Source organism: Pelophylax lessonae, assembly GCF_965119305.1.
Source record: "Pelophylax lessonae genome assembly, chromosome: 8".
Taxonomy (NCBI): Eukaryota; Metazoa; Chordata; class Amphibia; order Anura; family Ranidae; genus Pelophylax; species Pelophylax lessonae.
The window spans coordinates 179,779,194-179,801,388 of record NC_138775.1 but is presented as its reverse complement, the minus strand read 5'-3'; the positions used below and the strand labels follow the sequence as shown (position 1 = coordinate 179,801,388).

The 22,195-nt window shown below is 42.4% G+C and overlaps 1 protein-coding gene across 1 annotated transcript in view; it reads left to right on the top strand.

Moving 5' to 3' along the window:
• RTCA (RNA 3'-terminal phosphate cyclase) overlaps positions 1 to 21,405 on the top strand; it is a 71,202-nt gene extending 49,797 nt beyond the window's left edge. Inside the window, exons 10-12 of the mRNA XM_082266052.1 lie at positions 8,845 to 8,939; positions 12,551 to 12,655; positions 21,061 to 21,405. Of these exons, the coding sequence (XP_082122178.1) occupies positions 8,845 to 8,939; positions 12,551 to 12,655; positions 21,061 to 21,156 (296 nt within the window). The 3' untranslated portion in view covers positions 21,157 to 21,405. The remainder of the gene's footprint in view (positions 1 to 8,844; positions 8,940 to 12,550; positions 12,656 to 21,060) is intronic.
• Positions 21,406 to 22,195: the final 790 nt, after the last annotated feature.

Below are 22,195 nucleotides of genomic sequence, written 5' to 3'. Positions count from 1 at the left end.
TACCCGGCGGGTCAAAACCCTCACCTGGTGGACATGGAACAGCAACAATGGTAACCACTAAAAAAACAGAAAAAAAAAATCCTCAAAACCATATTGGAGTATAATCCCCCTGCCAGAAGAACGGGTTAAAGTGTAAATCCATTCTAACACTAAAATCCCTACATCTACAGACATCCACGATCTAACACTAACCTATCTAGCCCTGTAAAGAAGAAATCCGTATACATACCTTTTTTGAAGCCCATCTGGTCTCCAGCGGCGGAAGCTCAGTAGAGGACATGGCTGACAACCGCATAAATTTAAACTGCTTAATACTTTTTCTCATCAGCAGTATATAGCAGTCTTATGACTTCTATCAGTGTCTGGTTAAAGCTTGTTGGGAAGAGTTTTCATTCTCCTCTGACTGTCCTATAAGGCTGCATGTCCCCTGACTCTGTCTGGACAGTGCTGATTGGCCCTGTACTGATCACATGCACCCTCCCAAGAAAAAAAAAATCTCTCTAGCAATACAAATCTCTCTAGCAAAGTGAGCATGAGCAGAGTACCCCCAAGGTTCTGTTCTATCAGCAGATGGATTGGGGACTGTAAAAGAAGGGGAGGTTTAGGGAAGACCGGATCAAGCAGCCTTTTTACACAATGTGCTGGATTAACCCCTTAGGTTCCACTTTGAGTATAACAAGCATGCTTTACTGCATATACAGACTGATTTTACTGTTGTGGATTTAGTAACATTTTAAGCTGGCTACACATTATACAAGTTTTTTTTTCTCTATTGTTCATGTTACTTTAGATTTACCTTCAACTTTGTAGTGCAAGGGCCTGATTGATTGCATACAAATTGAAAGTGTTTAGGTTTGACCTCATGTTATATGGTTTTGGTAAAGCTAAAGGAAAATTGTACAAGATAATTGTATAATGTGTATCCAGCTTTACCCAAAGCCCTTTTCAGCATAATCTGTTTAGCAAAAAGTCAAATAGCAGCTTTAGTTTCAGAAAGTATAAATATAGACCCCATGCTTTATTATCTCATGGTAAAAAGTGATGCTTTAAAGCTCAGCAATATATGGTGGGGGTAAAGCTCAGCAATATATGGTGGGGTAAATAGCAGTAAAGCTCAGCAATATATGGTGGGGTAAATAGCAGTAAAGCTCCGCAATATATGGTGGGGTAAATAGCAGTAAAGCTCAGCAATATATGGGGGGGTAAATAGCAGTAAAGCTCAGCAATATATGGTGGGGTAAGTAGCAGTAAAGCTCCGCAATATATGGTGGGGAAAATAGCAGTAAAGCTCAGCAATATATGGTGGGGTAAATAGCAGTAAAGCTCAGCAATATATGGTAGATAAATAGCAGCAAAATATTAGATGGCTTTAGATAATGGCACAGCTATTTTGGCCTTAAAATAAACAATTTCAATTTTTTTAAATTGCCAAATTGTCCGTATTGCGTGCAATGCTTTCTGTCCAAGTCATACTGTTTCACTTTTGCCACAAATCTTGTGTCCAAACGATAGAAAAAGCCCAGATTCGTCATCTTTTCAACAGTAGAAAATACCGTTTCATCTCTCCACTGCTAGTTCATTGATTGCTAGTGGCAGCAGCTCTAAATTTGCTCCAGCTTTTGTAAATTAGTCCCTTTTTATTGAGCTCTTTCATTTTTAAGAATGTCATAATATTTATTGTATTATTACAGCATTAAAGTATTGTATTAATTATACAGAAAGTCCTGAGAAAAAAAAAATAATTGGCATAGGACCGCAACACACAATTTTCTGCTTGAGTCCCAAGGAGCCTGCAGTGCTGTAATTAAAAAGACAAATGTAATGACAGAGCTGTTTGGGTTTATTTCTATGACGCGTCTAATGACCTAAATACAGACTTCAGTTAAAAAACGAAATTGTCTGTGATTGCTGATAGGAAAACCTCTATGGTACACTATACTGTAGTGGCCTCCAACCTGTGATTTAGGAGCCACGTTTGGTTCTCGGGTATCTTTTCTTGTTTCTTGTAAAGTGGGGGTACACACTAGAAGAAAATTGGGGGAAGGAAGGAAATAATGTACAAAAATTCTTGTACAACAAAGGCCTTTTTTTTTTTTTTGTTTGTTTCTGACCAATGCGCGGTCTTTCATTTCTGATTTTCGAAAACAATACACATTTAACGAAAATTGTTTATTCCGTTCCCGTACGGGAAACATTTTGGAGTTTGTCCGTCAGAAATTTTTGGTCGTAAATGGCTGTCGAAAGTTGTGTACACACTATCAGAAAATCGTACGATCGTTCCTTAGACGAAAATGTTCACCTGATTTTCTTATACTATAGTGTGTACGAGGCTTTACTGCTAATTAGGTGCATAACTTTGTCGCCCCCCCCCAGCAGAACAGCGATTTGATCATCTCGCTGTCACTATGCTCTCTCTTCCTATCAGTATGTTTCTTGTCAGCACATGAGCTGATTGGCTTCTTGTACAGGGGCTGCAAGAGGCTGATACCACATCAAATTCAGGCATGTTTAAAAAATACATTTAAAGAACTCCGGGATAGGCAAAAAAATAACCCATTAGTACACCCATGTGGACACCTAGAAAATAACTTTTGGATTGAAGCAAAAAGCTGGTTTTGTTATTTCATCTTTTAATGTTCATTTTGGCTGGAGTTCTGCTTTGAAAATATTTTTGGACTATTGATGTGTTCCAATAAATGACCTGTAATGATCGGTACGGCTGGCTGCGGTTAAGTAAAACTCTTGGGCTCCGTTCACACTTGAGCTATCCATATGGCGAGCGGAATGCCATGATTCTGCTCTTCTGCCCACGATTCCAAATTGTGCAATGCCATTACTTCTTAAGGGCACCCAAATCACGACACTGTCGCTCAAAAGAAGCTCCTGTTCCTTTTTGAGTGACAAGCGTTATGATTGGCCGCTGGTTACAGCGTGATTTATAACGCGACAATCGTGGCAAAATTCTGGTGTGATTGGGGTGCCATTAGGAAGCACATGCGTCCCGTGATTTTGGAATCGGGGGCAGGATAGCGGCAATTCTGCCCGTGATCCGGATTGCTCAGTTGTCAACGGAGCTTTAGTTTTATTCAGCCCCAATATTTCCATAAGTACTGAAAGTCTGGAGCTGTAAATCAAAGTTCTGGAACTTGTGCAGAGCAGGTAATATGAAGAGCATCACTTGCTCTCAGCTGCATCCATTTATAAAGTGCCTTGTATTTTAATGACCAAATACAAGGTATTCTGTGATTTGGACAGGAGGCAGTCCTGACCCTCATCTGCCCTGCCTTTCCCTTATTCAGTATGTAACTCTGTTCTTGACTATTTGAAGTAAAGTACCAATACATTACCTCTCATGATAGAAGTCTGATTTGAGGCTGGCTGCTGCATTAGGTAATATTTTTAGTTTCATTCAGCCCCAATGCTACTGTAAGCACCGAAACTCCAGATCTGCAAATCAAAGTTGTCTCTCATTGTCATGAACAGCACAGCTCACTTTCTGTCTCTTCCATTCATAAAATGTCTTGAACTTTATTTACAGAATACAAGGTGCTCTGTGATTTGACAAGAGGAGAGGTAGATGAATGTTAGGACCTCCCCTTGTCAATCACATAATCCCTTGTATTCTGTCAACAGAATACAAGGCGTTTAATGAATATGTAAACGACCGTATGAGAGATGGAAGCTAAGCTGATTTACAGCACTGGAAGTTCTGCACTTACAGTTGTGTCATTTCCGAATGAAAATAAGATTTTTTTTCCAAACCCATCGGATTGGCCATCCACACAGAGTACATCCATCATTAAAGGTAACTAATTGGTATGTAGCAAATGTCCAAAATGTTATTCCTGCAGTTCTGCTTTTAGTCATTGGACTCTTTCAAATGTTTTCAATGTTCAATTAGTGTAGTTATCTTCCCTGTATTGTTTGCCCTGTCTTGTAATGATGGGCTTGTATGTTGTGGCTTCAGCTTGTAGTGTAATGGCTGACCCATTCCGCTATATCCATATATTGCTTCAGCTAGCTGGTCCCTATGCACCAAGAAGACAGGACAACTTCTTGTTCTAGGTCACACAGCGTCCAATGCATGCTACGCCATCCCTTCTGTGTTGCATCACAAATATTGGAGTGCTAATGTGGAGCAACACATCTCCCAGCTCAGTGAGCTCTCTGTGTGTCTGCGAATGTTGTGTCTGTGTCACATCTAATTACTGTGTAGCTTCTACCTGCACGATTACTAGAATAAGAGACCCAGGGAGGGATTATGGGATAGTATTTTTTGCACCACTGACAGAAGTCATGCATTAACCTGTGCTGTGCCATGCCGAATGACTCCTGTTTTAACCCAAAAACTGCTGACACAGGGATGTGATTTACTTTTTGTTAGGCTGTGCATAAAGTGCAACAAATTCTATCCTGAAACGAAATGCACATCTTATGCAGGTGAGAAACACAAGGAGCGGGTTAAAAGGTGTATAATGCTTTTAACCATTTAAAGACCACCCTATAGCAGTTCTACTGCTACAGGACGTCTCTCCTGTGCAAAATCCTGTGTGTGTGTGTGTATGTGTATATATTGTATGTGTGTATGTGTGCATATATATATATATTTATATATAATGTGTGTGTGTGTGTATGTGTGTGTATATGTATATATATATAATATATATATATATATATATATATATATATATATATATATATATATATGTATATGTATGTATACGTGTGTATATATATATATAATGTGTAATATACATATGTGTATGTATGTGTATATATATATATATATATATATATATATATATATATATATATATATATATATATATACACACACACGATTATGCCCTTCCACCTGCAGGGGGCGCATGCATGCCACCACAGCCTGCTTCTGCTGTGATTATTCACAGCAGAAGCCAATCTGCAGGTGTCGGGTGCTAGATGTCCCCCGGCACCCGCCGTTTATTGGTAAAATACACAAAACGGGGATCTGCCTATGTAAACAAGGCAGATCTTCGTTCTGACGGTGGAAAGGATGGATTTTGTGTTTTTGCAAATCAGGAAAAAAAAACAATCTCTTGCTTTAGTAAAAGCATCTAAACAGGTACACAAAGACACTGACCAGGTGCACAGTTAACCCTTTGATTGCCCAAGATGGTTAACCCGCTTCCCAGCCAGTGTCCTTAGTACAGTGACAGTGTATATTTTTGGCCCTGATCACTTTGTTTTAGTGTCACTGGTTCCCGCAGTGTCAAGTTTCAGTGTCCGATTGTCTGCCGCAATTTTGCTGTCCCGCTATAGGTTACTGATTTGTCTCCATTACTAGTTTAAAAAAAACATTTTCCATAAATATATGCCATAGTTTGTGGATGCGAATACCATTCGCTTAAACCAATCAATATACGCTTATTGGGATTTTTTTTATTACCAAAAACATGTAGCAAAATACATATTGGCCTAAATTTATGAAGAAATTTGATTCTTTCAATTTTTTGTATTGGATGTGTTTTATAGCAGAAAGTAAAACAATATTGTTTGGTTTTTTTTTTTTTTCTTCAAAATTCTTTTTTTATTTTTTTTGTTTATAGCGCAAAGAATAAAAAATGCAGTAGTGATCAAATACCACCAATAGAAAGCTCTATTTGTGGAAGACAAATAGCATACATATTATTTGGGTACAGTGTCACATGATTGTCAGTTAATGTAACGCAGTGCTAAATCGTAAACAAGGCCTGGTCATGAAAGGGGGGGGGGGGTTGGTAAATCTTCCTGAGGTCAAGTGGTTAAATTAATCATCGTTACCATTCAAAACTAGGAATGCAAATCTGCAGACAGAAAACATGCAATATATTTCTGCTATTAATTGCTACTTGCACATCTACTAGGCGAGTAAAAACAAGGTTCTGAAAGCATGTGCTACATCATGGCAACTTGCTAACAACTATACAATATGAATATCATTATGTAACACAAAATGCAGTAATGGCTAATCTTATATAAACTGTTAGTTTTTACATAGGATTTGGCCAGTGGTTCCATGAATAATTTAATTTACATTTATATTTTATTTAAGTGCAGTAGGCTGTTATAGGTAATTTACTTTTTTTTCTGGTTTAACAATAGTTATGTAAATTCTGTTGAATTTCTATGGGTTATGCACTTTGCACTTAATTTCACCACTTTGTTGAATACTCTTCAGTAGGGATGATCGAACGGTTCGGGTCGACCATCGGTTCGGCCCGAACATTGGGTGTTCGAGGTTCGGCCGAATTTAGAACTTTTTGCCCAAAAAGTTCGGAATTCAGGAACCAGAACCGCCCAAAATGCAATGCTTCAGGAAATGGGCTTTAAAAGCCCGTGATTGGACCAGAACCATTAGCAAAAGCCAATTGAGGGGGCAGGAGAATGCTAGGAATGTGATTGGAGTGACTAGGGGGTCCCTAGACCAATCATTAGTGAATACGCCCCCCCAGTATATAAGATCGCCCCCGCCATATTCCTAGCATTGTTATACTGGACATGGAAGAGAGTGGAAGCAGTTCTGTTAATTTTACTTTAAAAGTGTCATTTAGCTATTTATTAGTGTGAGGAAAGGGATATCTAGTGTAGTTAGAGTGCTCCTTTACACTTAAGTTAGCTTCAAAAATTTAGTTTCTGTAGGGAAAGTGTTAAGTGTAAGGGGACCGTAGTGTAGTGTAGGGTTAACTGGCAGTGACTGCTATGGCAGGGTGACAAAACCCTTCCATAGCAGGGTGACTGCTATAGAGAAATTATCATTTCTCTGAATTGCTTCGGCACACCCATATGGCTTCTCACCAGCCAAGCATTTTTTGTGCTGCAGGGGCTGCCACTGCCAGTGCTTTTTTGAGGAGATGTTTGATGTCAGACATGACATCTGAACATGTGTATAGGGGGTATATATATACACATATATGTCTGTATATATACCCCTAGACATATATAGGTGTGATAGTAGCAGAAATAAATGCTTGCGCTAATGAAATAATTTACAGTAATATATTTCTGCTACTATCACACCTATATATGGCTAGGTGTCTATATACATATAATTATGTGTGTATATATACCACTATACACAAGTTCAGATGTTTTGCCTGCCTCAAAAGAACCCCAAAAAATGCCAAAAAAACGCTAGCGTCAAAAAAAAAAAAATGCCCAGGTGTGTTTTTTGCTGGCATTTTTTGGGGGGTTTTGGAGGCAGGCAAAACATCTGAACTTGTGTATAGTGGTGTATATACACACATCCATATATTTATATACACACCTAGACATATATAGGTGTGATAGTAGCAGATATATATGCTTGCGCTAATGAAATCATTTACAGTAATATATTTCTGCTACTATCACACCTATATATGGCTAGGTGTCTATATACATATAATTATGTGTGTCTATATACCACTATACACAAGTTCAGATGTTTTGCCTGCCTCAAAAGAACCCAAAAAAATGCCAAAAAAACGCTAGCGTCAAAAAAAAAAAAAAATGCCCAGGTGTGTTTTTGCTGGCATTTTTTGGGGGGTTTTGGAGGCAGGCAAAACATCTGAACTTGTGCACAGTACCACTATACACAAGTTCAGATGTTTTTCCTGACTGCAAAGAACCCAAAAAAATGCCTGCTTTGAAACTGGCAAGGTGTGAAAACTGAGGAGAGAAGCTAACCCCCTGAGCTGAAAGTTTTCTAATACATACAATCCTTTTTTTTTTTTTTTCTGGTTCTGGACATGCTACAGAGCTGAAACTTCACAGGTACACCTTTTAGACCCCCAGACACAAAATCACACAAAAAAAGTTCTTAAAAATTGTCATTTTTGATAAAAAAAAGCCAATTATTGAACAAATTAAAAAAAAAAAAAAAGAGAGATTTTTTGATTTTTACTTTGGATTTAGTATCTGGGTGGTCTAAAACGTGTACATGTGAAGTTTCAGCTCTGTAGCATGTCCAGAACCATAAAAAAAAAAGATTGTTTGTATTAGAAAACTTTCAGCTCAGGGGGTTGGCTTTGCTGCTGTAACGCCTTGCCGGTTTAATAGAAGGCATTTTTTTGGGTTCTTTGCAGTCAGGAAAAACATCTGATCTTGTGTATAGTGGTACTGTGCACAAGTTCTGATGTTTTGCCTGCCTCCAAAAACCCCCAAAAAATGCCAGCAAAAACACACCTGGGCATTTTTTTTTTTTTTGACGCTAGCGTTTTTTTGGCATTTTTTGGGGTTCTTTTGAGGCAGGCAAAACATCTGAACTTGTGTATAGTGGTGTATATACACACATACATATATTTATATACCCACCTAGACATATATAGGTGTGATAGTAGCAGAAATATATGCTTGCGCTAATGAAATCATTTACAGTAATATTTTTTTTTTTTAAATTTTTCAATAATTGGCTTTTTTATCAAAAATGACAATTTTTAAGAACTTTTTTTTTTGTGTGATTTTGTGTCTGGGGTGTCTAAAAGGTGTACCTGTGAAGTTTCAGCTCTGTAGCATGTCCAGAACCAGAAAAAAAGATCATATAGGTGCTAAAGGAGGGTCCCACATCCCTGTTCTACTGAAAAATTATCTTTTTTTTTTTTTTCATGGTGTTTTTTGATTACCGAAGTTCGGGTCCCATTGATTTCAATGGGGTTCTGAAATCCGAACCGAACTTTTGGGAAATTCGGGTGTTCTGGTCGAACCGAACTTTTCAAAAGTTCGATCATCCCTACTCTTCAGCTTGAAATAATTTCCAGGACTGTTTTGAAATTGTCATGTATTCATGGTGCAATTTATCTGTGCATTTTACTTCTATCATTGATTCAATTGTTCTCTGGTCTTCAGGAGTAACTGCAGACCGCGTTGGGGCTGAAGCTGCAGAAATCCTTCTCCGTAACCTTCGTCATGGAGGCTGTGTTGATGAGTATCTTCAGGACCAGGTATGACCTGAGGTTTTCATTTAAATGATAGAAAATACATAAAAATTGTGAAGTCCATATATAATCCCACAAGTGAATAGTGTCCTCAGTGAGTATAGGAAAGGTTCCTCTCCACCAGCATGCAGATGTACTAAACACTCACCAGACTTAATTGACCCCTATTACAGGGAGTCAAATTGCGCATATGGGAAAATCCAAGATGTCATACATGAGGTCACAGGAATGATTTCAAACTGCTGCTATCATCCATTCAACATGTATATAAATAGGCATATTCAAAGCTCCAGTATTGCCAGAGAGAGAGGGAAAGGAAAGAACACTCTCATGGTGCAGTATATCAAATCATTTGTTAAAAAAGAAGGTTGTATTTCACTTAAATCAAAGAAGACAGGGATCAGAATGTATTGTATAGGAAAGTGTATTCAGTGAGCAATGCCCCCACACTGCATATTGATTGGTCCCTTTCGAAAATGATTGGTCTATTTGGAAAACAGATCAATTAAATCTCAACGAAAATCAGAGTGTGTATGTGTAGCCAGCAATATAGCTTATTTTCTGTCATTTATTTGTCCCTGCAGTACAGGCTACTTGTCAGAAAGTTGATCTCTGCTTATGTGTAGAGCAGTCCTCTGGTCTGGCCATACTGCGTAATAAAAACAAGCGCACTGTACAAGAAATACTTTAGGCAGCATGCATTTACCTTCTATGTGCTCCCCTGCTATCCTGGTCAATCGCGATATCATGTGACACTCTCCTGCTTTACCACATCCCCATTCACTGGCATCCCCATCCCCATAGTATTTTCAAGATCCAGTAATGCTAACATTGAAAAAATGGCTTACAAACGGTGGTACTTTTTAAAGATTTATTTTTTATGTAATATGTCAAATATACCCTACAGTAAAAGGCTACTGTATGTATATATTATGTATATAAAATATTTTTTGCCACATCAGTAGATGTCCTTAAAGCAGAACTAGAGGCAAAATTGTCATTCGTTTTATATAGAGTAAGGGAGATTTACTGTTCTACCCATGTCAGTTGTGTAGCAGGGTTATAAATACGGTAAGTATATGGACTTACACAAATATTAACCAACCAGGGAAGTTGTTTACTAAAGTGAAAGTAAAGGCTAATACAATTTAGGTTAAATAATGTTTATAAAAGAGTTCCATGTAAGGGCTCATACAGCAAATGCAGTCAACCATGTTTTTAAACGCCGCTTGAACTTATATGCCAGAAAAATTATTGTATTCCAATAAGCCTAGTTTTTGATGCGTTTAAAAAAAAAAGTACAGCGTGCTGCATTTTTTGCACGTAAACGTCCTGGAATGCACATAAACGTATATGAATGTACCTCAAATACATGTAAATATAACTCGGTAAAAAAAACATAAGTAATGCATTACATACAGTGCCTTGCGAAAGTATTCGCCCCCCTTGAACTTTGCAACCTTTTGCCACATTTCAGGCTTCAAACCTAAAGATATAAAACTGTAATTTTTTGTGAAGAATCAACAACAAGTGGGACACAATCATGAAGTGGAACGAAATTTATTGGATATTTCAAACTTTGTTAACAAATAAAAAACTGAAAAATTGGGCGTGCAAAATTATTCAGCCCCTTTACTTTCAGTGCAGCAAACTCTCTCCAGAAGTTCAGTGAGGATCTCTGAATGATCCAATGTTGACCTAAATGACTAATGATGATAAATAGAATCCACCTGTGTGTAATCAAGTCTCCGTATAAATGCACCTGCACTGATAGTCTCAGAGGTCCATTTAAAGCGCAGAGAGCATCATGAAGAACAAGGAACACACCAGGCAGGTCCGAGATACTGTTGTGGAGAAGTTTAAAGCCGGATTTGGATACAAAAAGATTTCCCAAGCTTTAAACATCCCAAGGAGCACTGTGCAAGCGATAATATTGAAATGGAAGGAGTATCAGACCACTGCAAATCTACAAAGACCTGGCCGTCCCTCTAAACTTTCAGCTCATACAAGGAGAAGACTGATCAGAGATGCAGCCAAGAGGCCCATGATCACTCTGGATGAACTGCAGAGATCTACAGCTGAGGTGGGAGACTCTGTCCATAGGACAACAATCAGTCATATACTGCACAAATCTGGCCTTTATGGAAGAGTGGCAAGAAGAAAGCCATTTCTTAAAGATATCCATAAAAAGTGTCATTTAAAGTTTGCCACAAGCCACCTGGGAGACACACCAAACATGTGGAAGAAGGTGCTCTGGTCAGATGAAACCAAAATCGAAATTTTTGGCAACAATGCAAAACGTTATGTTTGGCGTAAAAGCAACACAGCTCATCACCCTGAACACACCATCCCCACTGTCAAACATGGTGGTGGCAGCATCATGGTTTGGGCCTGTTTTTCTTCAGCAGGGACAGGGAAGATGGTTAAAATTGATGGGAAGATGGATGGAGCCAAATACAGGAACATTCTGGAAGAAAACCTGATGGAGTCTGGAAAAGACCTGAGACTGGGACAGAGATTTGTCTTCCAACAAGACAATGATCCAAAACATAAAGCAAAATTTACAATGGAATGGTTCACAAATAAACATATCCAGGTGTTAGAATGGCCAAGTCAGTCCAGACCTGAATCCAATCGAGAATCTGTGGAAAGAACTGAAAACTGCTGTTCACAAACGCTCTCCATCCAACCTCACTGAGCTCGAGCTGTTTTGCAAGGAGGAATGGGCAAAAATTTCAGTCTCTCGGTGTGCAAAACTGATAGAGACATACCCCAAGCGACTTACAGCTGTAATCTCAGCAAAAAGTGGCGCTACAAAGTATTAACTTAAGGGGGCTGAATAATTTTGCATGCCCAATTTTTCAGTTTTTTATTTGTTAAAGTTTGAAATATCCAATAAATTTCGTTCCACTTCATGATTGTGTCCCACTTGTTGTTGATTCTTCACAAATAATTACAGTTTTATATCTTTATGTTTGAAGCCTGAAATGTGGCAAAAGGTCGCAAAGTTCAAGGGGGCCGAATACTTTCGCAAGGCACTGTATGTATGGAAACACGCATGCAGAAAAGTGGGAATGTGGTATAAACCAGTCCTAAATACTTATTTTTTTTTTTTTCCCTCATCTTCAGTGTGGTCAATTGATCTGTAATGTAAGCTCTGGCTCTACTGCACTCCAATGCAGACAGGCTGCGCACCATAAGACCCACACAGATGTACAGTCCACAATTCATGTGTAGATCCATGCAAGTTGGTGCAGTTGGCTGCCTGTCAATAATTGAATCAGGCTGCCTGCATGGGTCTGCATGTAACACCTGTGAATCCCGTGCAAATGAAGACTGCCCCTATGCATGGGAGTGTGGCTCAATATGCGCCCTAATATTTGACCTAGACATATGAACCCTAATGTCTGACTAGAACTTCTAAAATGTTATCATGAAAATATTGGGACATGAATGGCAAACATACTTAAGGCTGCCATACATGGCTCAAATTTTAGTTGATTTTATGCTACATAGAAAATGTCCCAATCCCAGACTTTTCAGGTTAGGGGTGGTTGTGTAAGTTTTGCATCAAAGCCACTGCAATGTTAAATATTATTTTTTTCTTATCTTTACAGTTGATTATTTTCATGGCTCTGGCAGATGGAGTCTCTCAGATTAGGACAGGTCCTCTTACCCTGCATACGCAAACAGCAATACACTTTACAGAGCAATTAACAAAGGTAAGTCCTAATCAAAATAAAGATCTATGTGTAAGGTGCTTTAACCCATGGCAACCAATGAGCAATCATTTGCCCTTGTGAACCCGTGAAAGATCAGTTCTGATTGGTTTATCACCAAATTGAATGTCCACAAGATATATCACACTTTATCCCTTTGGAGAGGAGCAGTAGATACAGAATCTAATCATTAACCCAGCTACTGTGATACTGTTTTTAGTTTTAAATGTTTAATTTACAATAACAAACATATAATTTACAAATCTAAATTCATTCATTACTGAAGGCCCTTATGAATAAAGGAATAAACTGGGTAATAAATGAACCATCATGTCACTTGGACCCTCAACTGTTAGGAGACAATGGGGTTAATTTACTAAAGGCAAATGCACTGTGCACTTTTGCAAGCAAAGTTGCTCCAGAGCTTAGTAAATGAGGTAAAGCTTCACTTTACAAAGAATACCCAATCATATGCAAGAAAAATAAAATAAACAGCATTTTTCCTTGCATAAGATTGGATGATGAAAGTCAGCAGAGCGCTCTCTCATGTACTAAGCTCTGGAGCAACTGCACTTGCAAAAGTGCAAAGTCTATTTGCCTTTATTAAAACCACCCCAGACTAAGTGCAGTCGAACTGTGGTGAAGCTTCACTTTGTAAAGAATACCCAATCTGGTGCAAGGAAAAAAAAAACAGCATTTTTGCTTGCACATGATTGGATGATTGGAATCAGTGGAGCTTCATCTCATTTTCTTATTCTCTAATCTCTGAGGAAAATGAGTGCTACTGAATGTGCAAAGAGCTCAGTCAGTGAATCAACCCCAATCAGTCCAGGGGCCCTAAATTTTAGCAAACCTATCTGCACACTGTCCCAAGTACATTTGTACAAAGGAAGAGCTGGGTTAGTTGGCTTCTCTCAGTATGAGAGCTTGGGAACTGTAGCACACTTCCATTGAAATGCTATGGCATTACAGGCATATTAAAATAATTAGCCTGCATAATGTTTTTTCCTAGTATTTCCCATGTATTAAATTTTGAAAGATAACATTTATAGATTCTTTACTAAAAGTGCTTGTAAAGGCAGAAGGGTTTTTTTTATCCTAATGCATTCTATGCATTGAGATAAAAAGCCTTCTGTGTGCAGCAGCTCCCCTAATACTTACCTGAGGTCCCTCTAGATTCAGCGATGTTACAGGAGTGTCTCGGCTGTCCAGGACTCCCCTCCCTATTGGCTGAGACAGCAGCGCCATGCCATTGGCTCCGGCTGCTGTCAATCAAGGTCAGTCAGCCAATGAGGAGAGAAAGGGGGCGGGGCGGGGTGCAGCTCCGTGTCTGCATGGACACAGAGAGCTGTGGCTCAGGCCAGGTGCCCCCATAGCAAGCTGCTTGCTGTGGGGGCACTTAACAGGAGGGAGGGGCCAGGATCACAGAAGTGCGACCTGATAAGAGAAGGATCTGGACTGCCCTGTGCAAAACCACTTCACAGAGCAGGTAAGTATAACATGTTTGTTATTTTTAACTAAAAAAAGAGACTTTAGTATCACTTAAAGGAAGGTCCAGCAAGTCAAATAAGAAACTGGGAATGTCAGGCCAGACCAGGTGTAAAAAAAAAAAAAAAGCACAATCACTACCCTATCTTGTGGAGATCTACACTGACCTGTGAACTGTTCTTCTGTTGCCACTTACTGTATAATCTCTAGAATAAACCATACGAAGGATTTGTCCTCTTCAGTAAAAGGAACAAACTAAAAAATGTCATTAACATCCTGCTACACTGGAATCCTCCTTTATTTACTAATCCCTTTTGTGGGATGTTTAAAGTGTTTGTAAACCTGGACATGGTAACACTGGACTATTGATGAACACTAATTTAGCTTCCCTTTGGTCTTCCAGATTTGAATTGACCCACAGTTTATAATTGGGAGAGAATAAAAGAGACTCCTTGGATATAGTTGAGAGGCATTCATGACATTTAAAGGCTAAAGCCGGTAATGACGTCCTTGCTGAACTCAAACTATCTATGGGCCAGGTTGATTGTACCCATGTTGACCCCCCCTGGCCCCCTGCCAGTAGAACAATAGCTCTGCAGGAGGGATTCCCCCATCAACACTGACACAGTTGATGGGGGAATCAATCGATTTTTCTTTCCTGCAATCCGTGGAAAGAAAATCGCACCATCTATGGCCTGCCTAAGATGGAGCATGCTACATGTTGCCACCCATATTTAGGGTATAATGTATAACATGCTCCAACACCTGTCCCCACATCCCCCCCCCCCAAGTGACAGCGGGTGGGGGATCCTTTCCATTGCATCCACTATCAGATTTCTAAAACAGCGTGGCACACCTGTGTCATTCATTCGCAGGAATCTGTGAAGGAATGAACTACAAGTACATTCTACCAATGCAGCAGACGGCTTGTAGTTCTCCACGAGCTGCAAGAGCACTGGTGAGCGCTCTTGAAGTTCATTTCTACCTACACTGCACTACCTACAACTTTCTATCAGAAAGCCCATACAAAAGTATGGGCAGCAAGCTGTAGCAAGTGTCTGCAGGAGCCTGACATTGCACCAATGATCCACTGATCGTGGGTGCAATGCTCTGCAGGCTCCTGGGAAAAAGAAATGAAAAAAATGCACATTTCTATTTCGTTCATTGACGGACACAGCTCCTGTTCTTCAGGACCATTGGGTTATACTGCCCCTACAGGAGTAGGACACTAGGCAGAAAAATAATCTTGCTATGGGAGTCCCAGGGGGTATACTCCCTCACTCTGCTATAGTTACTGCCTAGTCAGGAGTAAGGACCTAGTTCCTTGCTGGGATCTCTGGTCCTGGGAATTTTTTCTTTTTAGATAGAAAATTTTCTCCTGGTTTTTTTCAGGTGAGATCTGCAGTCAACTGCCGGACTGGGTGATGGGCTGGATAATCTAGATCCAGTCGTCACCCCAGTTGGCCAGCGAGCACGCGCAGACCTCAGCTCCGTGCTAGGTCGGCCGCGACATAGCCCCACTGGACGGGGGCTGGCCTGCGAGTTGAATGCCTTGCAAGGTCGCATACGACTGAGTCTCAGCCCGAGTCGCAGCGTTCCTCCTGGGCGACAGCCACCCATTTAGATGGAGAGGAGGTTCTGTCTGGAGCGGTGCCCGCCTGGTTCCTGGTATGGTGAGTAGCTGTCCCCCCCCCTCTCCCCCTGGAGGGTTTTGGGGTGGACGTGAGCACCTCCTGGGATGATCGGACCCCTGGGTTCCACTCCTTCCCTTCAAGCACCCCCCCTTCATCTGGTCCCCCATCCTACCCCCCCCACCGTCCACTTATGCTGGGGCTGTGTGGGTGTTCTGGTCCACCTCCTGGGGAGGGGCAGGGCACTATGCTGGCGATTGGGGGGGGGGTGCGCCACCAGCGACCAGACGATCGGCTGTACGGGGGGGTGGGGCGTTGTCCCTGGTGAGGGCCACCATTTTGCTGTAGCCTGTGTGTTTCTATGCACAATGGCCATCTTTTTGTAGTCCGGCCGCCATTTTGCGTTTTTTTTGCCTTTGAAAATAGCGGCCGCCATGACGGTGGAGCCCTGTGGGCGGCGATTTCTGCGGTGGGAGCCCCTACTCATCCCCTGGTGCTGACTCTTGGATCATTTCACTTCCTGATCTTCACGTGTAGAGTGCAGATTATCCTGTTAGCTGCAAGTACCTGTTTCTGCTTGGTGGCGAGTCTAGTGGGGTTCTCTCCCTCTCTGCTGAGGATCGCTTGGTGCTTTGTGCCTGGCGACCAGGTGGTGCTGCCAGCGCGGTGGGAGTTGTACCTTTGCAGTGTGTTAAACTTTTTGTGGGGCACCCCTGGTGACTTATGGAGTCTTTAGAGCACGTCTCCCCACACCTGATCCCCTCTCTAGGGATGAGGGGCCCTCCGAGTCCCAACCATCCATTGATGCACGGACGGTGGTTCTGGAGTCCTTTGTGTCCTGGTGGAGGTGGCTTTCGGGCGACGGGTTAGCAAAAAGCTCCCCCCGCCTTCCCCCTGCCTCATCTGTCTCGTCAGATCCTGAATCTGATTCGGCCGCCGTGGACATGGGTCACCCTGCTGGGTCTGCGACAATGCGCCCGGAATTCTCAGATAGTGAGGATGATTCCTCCACATCTGCAACCGCCCACAAAAAGGCGCTGGTGGAAGCACTGATTGTATCTGTGCATGAGACCTTGAAGATGGAGGACACAGCTGCAGCTGCGACGAAGGCGCAGGTTCCCTTTTGGCACTCACAAGCCATCTAGAGCAGCAAAGATGTTCCTTTCCCCACCTATTTTGACAGAATTGTCGCTAAGGAGTGGGGACGACTAAAGCGCCCCCTTGGGGTCCCTAAGCGATTTACTAGGCGTTACCCCTATGAGGAGTCCCTTATTAGGAAGTGGACTGGTGCACCGGTGGTGCACCCTCCAGTTTCCAGGTTGAACAAAGCAACCATGATTCCGGTTGAAGAGCCCCCGGCCTTTAAGGATCCGGCTGACAGAAAGGCGGAGGCTGTGGCCCGCACTATGTACATTCTGGCTGGTTCGGCACTGAGGCCGGTTTTCACCATTGCCATGGGGTCGCAAACTCTGACCAAGTGGGCTAAGCTTTTACGCCGTGATCTGGAGGGAGAACAGATCCAACCTATCTTTGCTGAGCTGGCGGACGGGCCTGATGCAGGGGCTGCAGTTTATCTGTGATGCCTTTTTGGATGCGGCCTTCCTAGTCGCTCGGGTCTCTGTTTCCGCAATGGTCCTTCGGCGGGTCTTTTGGCTTAAATGCTGGTCTGCGGACCAGACATTTAAAAGGCCTTGACTGATCTCCCTTTTCAAGGGGATCGCCTGTTTGGGGCTACCCTGGATGACATCATTAAAGGTCTCACAGGGGGAAAGCATACTTTTCTTCCGCAGGCAAGGAACCTCATCATAGACGTGGGCCCTCCTCCTTGGCTCATAAGAAGTTTTTTTCGTCCCACAGGGTCGACTGACATGGGATCAAAACCTTTCAGGGACTCCTCTGGAGGATCCAAACAAACCTTGTCTGGCAAGCCGAGAGCAAGCTTCTCCAGACCCGCGGACAAGGCTTCTTCAGCATGAAGGTGTGCCCTCACCCATATGGGTAGTTGGGGGGGCGTCTTCTCTGGTTTCCGGACCCATAGATTTCCCTAGTACAAGACAAGTGGGTCCACAACGTCATTCGGTCCAGGTACAAGATCAAGTTTCGCTCTTGTCCCCTGGCAAGGTTCTTTCCTTCCAACTTGCGCCTGTCCCCGGACCGCTTACAGGGTCTGTTTGGGGCGGTACAAGACCTGTTACTTCAAAGGGGGATTGTCCCGGTTCCGGAACGTTTTTAGTGTTTTTACTCAAACCGGTTTACAGTCCCCAGGAAGGAAGGCAAGGTATGTCAAATCCTGGACCTCCAGACGCTGTACTGCTTTGTGGGGTGCAGAAATTCGGGATGGAGTCCAGCCGTGCGGGAGGAGCATTATCAGTTTGTGACGTTAACCTTGGGTCTCTCTTCTGCTCCTCGGGTCTTCACTAAAGTGTTAGCCCCGGTGTTAGCATTGTTATGCCAATGGGTGATCGGGGTACTGGGCTACTTGGACCACAACCTTCTGCGAGCGGAGTCTCCTGCTCTGATGGAAAACCTGGAAATCACCATATGAACTCTGAGGGAGTTCGGCTGGATTCTGAATTTTCAGAAGTCTGCTCTGGTTCTGTCCACAAAGCTGGACTATCTGGGTCTGACTCTGGACTCGGCCTTAGCCAGACGGCACCTTCTTCTGGACAAACTCCAGAAATTGCAGGCTGCAATCTATCTCCTGCTGTTCAGCAGATGGCCTTCCCTCCGTGCTTGCATGCGAGTGCTGGGTCTGATGGTGTCTACCTTTTTGAGGCGGTTCCATTTGCACAGTTTCATACGAGGTCCCTGCAAAGGGAGATTCTGGCCAAATGGGACAGGACAATCAGATCCGGCTGATACAGTGGCTTCACTCTCTGGCGCTATGGCTGGGCAAATTCTTCCTCCCCTTGTGTTGGACAGTGGTCACCACAGATGCCAGTCTGTCCGGGTGGGGAGGAGTCCTCGGCAAAAATTCTGCTCAGGGGATCTGGGCACTGGAAGAGTCCAGACTACCGATCAATGTCTTGGAACTCCGAGCGATCAAACTGCCTGGACCATTGGACGGATCATCTTCAGAGATGTCCAATGCACATTCAATGGGACAATGCCACGGCCGTGGCTTATGTCAATCACCAAGAGGGCACAAATTGTCCTGGAGGTAGCCAGCATTCTAAGGTGGGCAGAATGGTTCATTCCAGCCCTCTCCATCGTACAACATTCCCGGGGTGGAGAATTGGCAGGCGGATTACCTCAGTCGGCAGGCGTTGGACCAAGGGGAGTGGTCCCTTCATCCGGAGGTTTTTCATCCGTTGTGTCTCTAATGGGGCATGCCCGAGATGGATCTGTTGGCGTCTCGGCTAAAAAAAAAAAGGTGCAGAGGTTTGTGGCTTGGTCACGGGATTCTCTGGCGAACACCGCAGATGCGCTGGTGGCCCCCGTGGGGTCAGTATCTAGTGATTTATGCCTTCCCTCCTCTCAAGCTTCTGCCAAGACGCAGAATCGAGACAGAAGGGATACTGGTCATCTTAGTGGCTCCGGAATGGCCTCGCCGGGCTTGGTACGCAGATCCGGTGCGGCTGGTTGCCAGCTTTCCTTGGAAGCTTCCTCTCAGGGAGGATCTGCTGTCCCAAGGACCAATCTCCCATGACCCTTGGCCACACACTCCCTGGTGCGTACCTTTCCTCAGGGGGTCCGACATTTGGTTCCTCCAGTGCGGTCTCCATTGCCGCCTTGGGACCTCAATTTGATGCTTTTGGTACTCCAGAAGCCTCCCTTTTGAGAATCTTCAGGAGATTCCCTTGCTTATGCTGTCTCGGAAGGTGTTTTTTTTTTTTGGTGGCTATCACCTCTGCGTGCAGGATGTCAGGACTGGCGGCGTTCTACTGTCGTTCACCTTGGTGATTCTCAGAGATAAGTTGGTTCTTCTGTCACTTAGTGCCTTCTGGCTCTTCCGTCATCGGGCATCAGTGACGCAGGTTTGCACGGCGGCCACCTGGTCATCGGTACACACTTTCACAAAGTTCTATAAAGTGGATGTGTTGGCATCTGTGGATGTTTCTTTTGGCCGCAAGGTTTTGCAGGCTGCTATTTAGAGGCCCGGTTTTCTTTGAGGGTGTATTGTTTTTTTTCTGTGAGCTCCAGGTGTTTTTGGTTGAGCCTTGAACTTTTTCGCTGTTCCCACCCCTCATGTTTAACACTGCTTTGGGACATCCCAATGGTCACGAAGATAAGGAACTGTGTCCGTCAATGAACGAAAGAGAAAATGGGATTTTTGACTTACCGTAAGATCAATTTTTCTGATGTTCATTGACGGACACAGCACTAACCTCTCTGTGGAGTTGTAATCCTTCTGACACTGCTTGTAACAAATAAAAAGTAACTATAGCATAGAGAGGGAGTATACCCCCTGGGACTGCCCATAGGCGTGGCCAGATTCTTTTTCTGCCTAGTGTCCTACTCCTGTAGGGGGCAGTATAACCCAATGGTTAAGAAGATCAGGAGCGGTGTCCATCAATGAACATCAGAGAAATGAATTTTACGGTAAGTCAAAAATCCCATTTTTTTAATTTATTTATTTTTTACCTGCAAAAACATTTGCGTTTTTTATTTTTTTTAAAAGGTGGGCATATCCTTTAAGGAAGCATGATTGCAGCCCTAAAATGGTTGTAACCCTAAAAAAAAAAAAAAAAAAAGTTGAGCTGTGTCACCTTTTATAGTGGATTAAACAGCACAATGCTTGTGCTGTCTAATATGCCCCTCTCTAAGCTGTAAAAAACCTAGCTGGCCCTGCCTGTTCCTGTGTCCCCCTCTGTGTGCTGACCAGCATAATCATGGTCCGTTATGTGCTTCTGTCATCCGCAGCTTTCTTCCCTCCCCCTCTCTGCCTCCCTCCCTGCCTGTCAGCTCCTGTGTGTGTGAGCCGTCGTCGCCACCCCACCCCCCCACTCCTGCCACTATTGGTGGCAAAGTAAACTGTAAAAACAATTTCGGAAACAAATGTTTTTTAGTTTATTTTTTTTTTTTGTTTTGCAAACACTTTAATCGCTGAGATTTCAGTTCATATTTTTAATAATTTGCATGTTAGTTTAAAACCATTGATTTGATACCTACTGCTGGTCAGCCATGAGTGACGATTTGGCTTGTCAGTCAAGAATAATTGCTCAGCGGTGTGTGTATGTATGTGATATATATATATATATATATATATATATATATAAATAAAATATTTATGTGTGTGTGTATATATATTTATATAGAACTTGTTTTTATACTTTTACTTCCCAACAGGCTAAGTTTACAGTGACAAAATGTGATGAACCCAACACAGATAGCTCCATCATAGAATGTCAAGGAATCGGCTTGCAGAACAAGAGTACTTCATAAAATTGTTACAACAAAGGAAAGGATATATGTAAAGTCTCCGCAGATTGCAGCATGGCATGCAATAAAGAAAGCATGACACATGGGGGCCATGCATAGGACTTGGCATTTTACAGCTTTTCATTTTTGTTTTCAGTCTGAGAGGTAATCAGAAATTTTGTGCGCATGAACTTGAGTTAAAATGAATATTTTATGACTTGTGAAAGTTAATTGCCAATGCCATACCTCGAATAAATGGAGGTACAAAAATGATGGCAGGTTGTGATTTCATGGACTTTTTGGCCTACTTGCAGTGACTTTTCTCAGATTGCATTTCAGATTTGTACTTGCGGTCTTTAAAGGCTTAGCTGAAATATAATAAAATGGAGCGATCAACTTAACAGATGATACATGAGTGTCTATTTAACTAAAATGACAGCTGTTTTCAATGCATTCAAACCTACACTGATTGGTTGGATTCATTCACCACCCAGCAGAAAATTTCCTTTCTTCTAGGTAGATTGTCGCTTACAACAAGGACAAGCTATGCCTTGCAAAACATTTCTTCCATGTATCAGAGAGGGCGCTTCTGTAGCATTTTGATTTGTGCAACAACAGACACCAGTGACATAACTGAAAGAGGAGGAAGAGAGTCCTGTTAGGGAGCAACGTCCATGAGTTCCTATTCAATAATTTAGATAGCTACCATACACCATTTGTATTGATCCATTAAAAAAAAAAGAGTAATATCTGTTCCTTAAAGGTCAACCTAGCAAATGATAACACAGAGAACCTACAGAACGTTTTAGGAGAAAGCTCACCCAAAACTGATACAGCTCCTAAAAACTGTTAGAGCAAGCCCTAAGTCCTAAAAATCTTACTCACAAAGGGAAGTTCGCTTTTTTTCATTCACTCACCCCCCCCCCCCCCCCCCCCCGCCAGTGGGTACCTATTTTTGACAGAAACCCGCTCGCACTTTCATTCTGCTGGTGGCTGCCAGTCTATTCAGGAAGTGCAGTGCAACTCATGCATGCGCAGTGGCGATCCGGCTACGAAGCCACAA